Source organism: Bombina bombina, chromosome 3, assembly GCF_027579735.1.
Source record: "Bombina bombina isolate aBomBom1 chromosome 3, aBomBom1.pri, whole genome shotgun sequence".
Classification (NCBI taxonomy): domain Eukaryota; kingdom Metazoa; phylum Chordata; class Amphibia; order Anura; family Bombinatoridae; genus Bombina; species Bombina bombina.
Window position 1 is genome coordinate 681,643,919 of NC_069501.1, and position 2,960 is coordinate 681,646,878.

General features: G+C 34.0%; 1 protein-coding gene across 1 annotated transcript; it reads right to left on the bottom strand.

Annotated features, from left to right (window-relative positions):
- Window positions 1–446: 446 nt before the first annotated feature.
- LOC128651874 (C-C motif chemokine 3-like 1) lies at window positions 447–2,151 on the bottom strand. Its single transcript, XM_053704851.1, has 3 exons — window positions 2,021–2,151; window positions 1,036–1,150; window positions 447–649 (listed from the first exon to the last, which is right to left on the bottom strand). The coding sequence occupies exons 1-3, from the start codon at window positions 2,091–2,093 to the stop codon at window positions 559–561; spliced, it is 279 nt and encodes a 92-aa protein (XP_053560826.1). The 5' UTR covers window positions 2,094–2,151; the 3' UTR covers window positions 447–558.
- Between the last annotated feature and the right edge of the window lie 809 nt (window positions 2,152–2,960).

Below are 2,960 nucleotides of genomic sequence, written 5' to 3' on the forward strand. Positions count from 1 at the left end.
CATTATGCCTCAACCAATGCTAAAACCCATTTCAACTCTGCAGTGATGAACTATAAATGTTTACTCCCTATATTTTGCTAAGGAGTCAATTCAATAAAATTAGAATTGCTAACTAAAGTGTCACTTTATTCTGTAGCAATGAATGGGATATATCAGTGGGACACATAGTACAATAGTATTAGTGTTTAAGGGACATGAAAAGACACATTTTTACTTAATGATTCATATAGGCGATGCTAATATATATATTTTAACAGTTTTCAGCTACATCTAATGTAAAGTGAAGGAAAAGCTAAATCTGCACAGAATTTGCATGTAATGTGCATCTTCTTGTATATAGCAGATAAAATAACACTAAATGAATATTAGACACTGTGTAGCCATCTCAAATTCAAATAAAGACAATGAAAACTGCAGCAGCTTACAATTTAGACACTAATGTTTTTACCGTAACTCATTAAAGGACAAAATTCTGCTTTAAAGTGCTGTGGACATTTGTATATTTAAAATTCAAATAAAGGATTATTGGTGGTTGCAGCATCACAGGAAGCTGACCAATCACAAGGCGTTTGCATTCTTCTCCAAATAAGTTTTAACCCATTGGTCACTTGGATCAGCACAAATGTTATGGTTTTTTATGGTTTGAAATCTGTAAATTGCAAAAGAGAATGATATTAAACATTTCCACATATCCAATACTGGATCTGCATAGTTTTAATCTGATTAGCACACACTGTATTTTTACTTTATTTGGTGGTTAAACATCATTTAAATTAGAGCTCTTTGTGGGTACAATTCACCCTAAATCTTATCTATTGTTTGCCTGGTACATAAATAACAACTAACTGATCGTGTTATACCAACTGTGACATTCACTCATGTTTAAAAAATATTTATAGAAATAAAAAGAGAATGAAATTTTTGTATCTGCTCTGTCAGTGAGCACAGCAGTAAATAACGGTGACTCCTCTTATTAAGATGATTATTTGTAACTCTGGTATTGTTTAACTCAGATAGAAGTTGTGCAGTACTTACATGACACCAGGATTGGCACACAGGCTGCTAGTCATGAAATAGCCAGAGATATTTCCTGCTGGAATCGGCTTCCTTCTATAGGTAAAGCAACATGAGGTTGGGGCAGCAGCTCCAACTGAAAAAAAAGATGAAAAATAGAAGACATTAAAGGGACTGTCAACACCAGAATTTTTGTTGTTTAAAAAGATAGATAATCCCTTTATTACCCATTTCCCAGTTTTGCATAACCAACACAGTTATATTAATATATGTTTAACCTCTGTGATTAACTTGTATCTAAACATCTTCTGACAGCCCCCTGATCACATGACATTTTATTTATTATCTATTGACTTTTATTTTAGCCAATTAGTGCAGTGTCTGCCACAAGCCACGGGTGTGATCACAATGTTATCTATATGGCTCACATGAACTAGCTCTCCCCTGTTGTGAAACGCAAATAAAAAAGCATGTGATAAGAGGCGGCCTTCAAGGGCTTAGAAATTATCATATGAGCCTTCCTATAGCTTTTAACTAAGAATACCAAGAGAACAAAGCAAAATTGGTGATAAAAGTAAATTGGAAAGTTGTTTAAAATGACATGCCCTATTTGAAACATGAAAGTTTTTTTGGACTTGACTATCCCTTTAAGAACTAATAAAAAATATTACTGTTAATATTACCCTGCCCTGACTTTAAATTATTTTTATATTTTCTGACACAAACTCTTCATATGAATATGATATATGTTGTGTGTATATATATATATATATATATATATATATACATATATATATATATATATATATATATATACACAGCACCACACAATAAATACTAGTTACTTGCAGGCAGTGGGACATATAGTACAATAGTATGAGTGTTTAAGTATATATACTGTATATATTCACAACATCATTAAAGAGTAAAAAGTTTACACACATCTTGACCCCAGTAATTTTTACCACTGCAGAGTAGCATAAAGTAAATTCAAGTCATAACTTACTTGGTGCACCATGGATCTGTGAGCAGCAGACAGTGAACAGCAGCAGAGAGAGAGCAGCCAGAGAGATCTGCATCTTAGTAATGAGAAGAGTTTTCTAGGAGCAGAACAGGACAATGAACGTTCAAAGCTTCTCAGAGACTGATCGGTCATCTCTCATCCAGCATCTATTTATTGTCAGGTTCAGGAAATGGAATAGTTAAGTAAAAGAAAGTGGAAGTTCCCAACGTAGGTCAGTAAGTGATGTCACCCACGAGCCTACAGTAGACAGAAAACAAGAAGGAAGAAAGAGGCATAGGGGGTGCTAAATGCACAGTCAGCTATAAATAGTTACTGGATATTCCTAGTTTTACTTTCATGACAACTTTTACATCATTTTGGAAGCACATTTTATTTATGAATATTTGTATATAACAGCTTTGTTTATTATATTAGTGTCTGTAAATTGTAAATGCATCCTAAAAATATTTAGTTTATATTTGCCTAGATTACGAGTATTGCATTATGGTGCGGTACGGTTATTACCGCTGAATAATTGGCCATTACGCTGAAGTTGCCGGTAACACATATTACGACTCACGGTGGTATAGCTATACCGCAAGCATTTTAGACTGTAATGCAACGTCCATTCCACACTCAAAACAATGACGTTTGAGTGTGGAACTTTCCAAAGCGCTGTGTTACATGTTGTGCGGTCCAGCTAAAATGCTTGCGTTACAGCCTATACCGACACAAGCCATTCTGCCATCTGAGACCAGTAGTTAAGAAACAAAAATGTTTCACAAAACTCATAACTAAAATGTTACAAAGTACACTAACATCCATAAACTACCTATTAACCCCTAAACCGCCACCCTCCCGCATCACAAACACTATATTAAACCTATTAACAATTATAAGAATAGTTATGTTAGGGTAATTTATAGTTTAATGTTAGTTAGTT

What these genes read in the sequence shown, in the direction of transcription:
- LOC128651874 (XM_053704851.1), bottom strand. Translation starts at nt 2,093, where the DNA reads ATGCAGATCTCTCTGGCTGCTCTCTCTCTGCTGCTGTTCACTGTCTGC. An exon ending in ACAGATCCATGGTGCACCAA is followed by an intron (nt 1,151 to 2,020) that starts GTAAGTTATGAC and finishes CTTTTTTTTCAG; the next exon opens with TTGGAGCTGCTGCCCCAACC. An exon ending in TGTGCCAATCCTGGTGTCAT is followed by an intron (nt 650 to 1,035) that starts GTAAGTACTGCA and finishes TGCAATTTACAG; the next exon opens with ATTTCAAACCATAAAAAACC.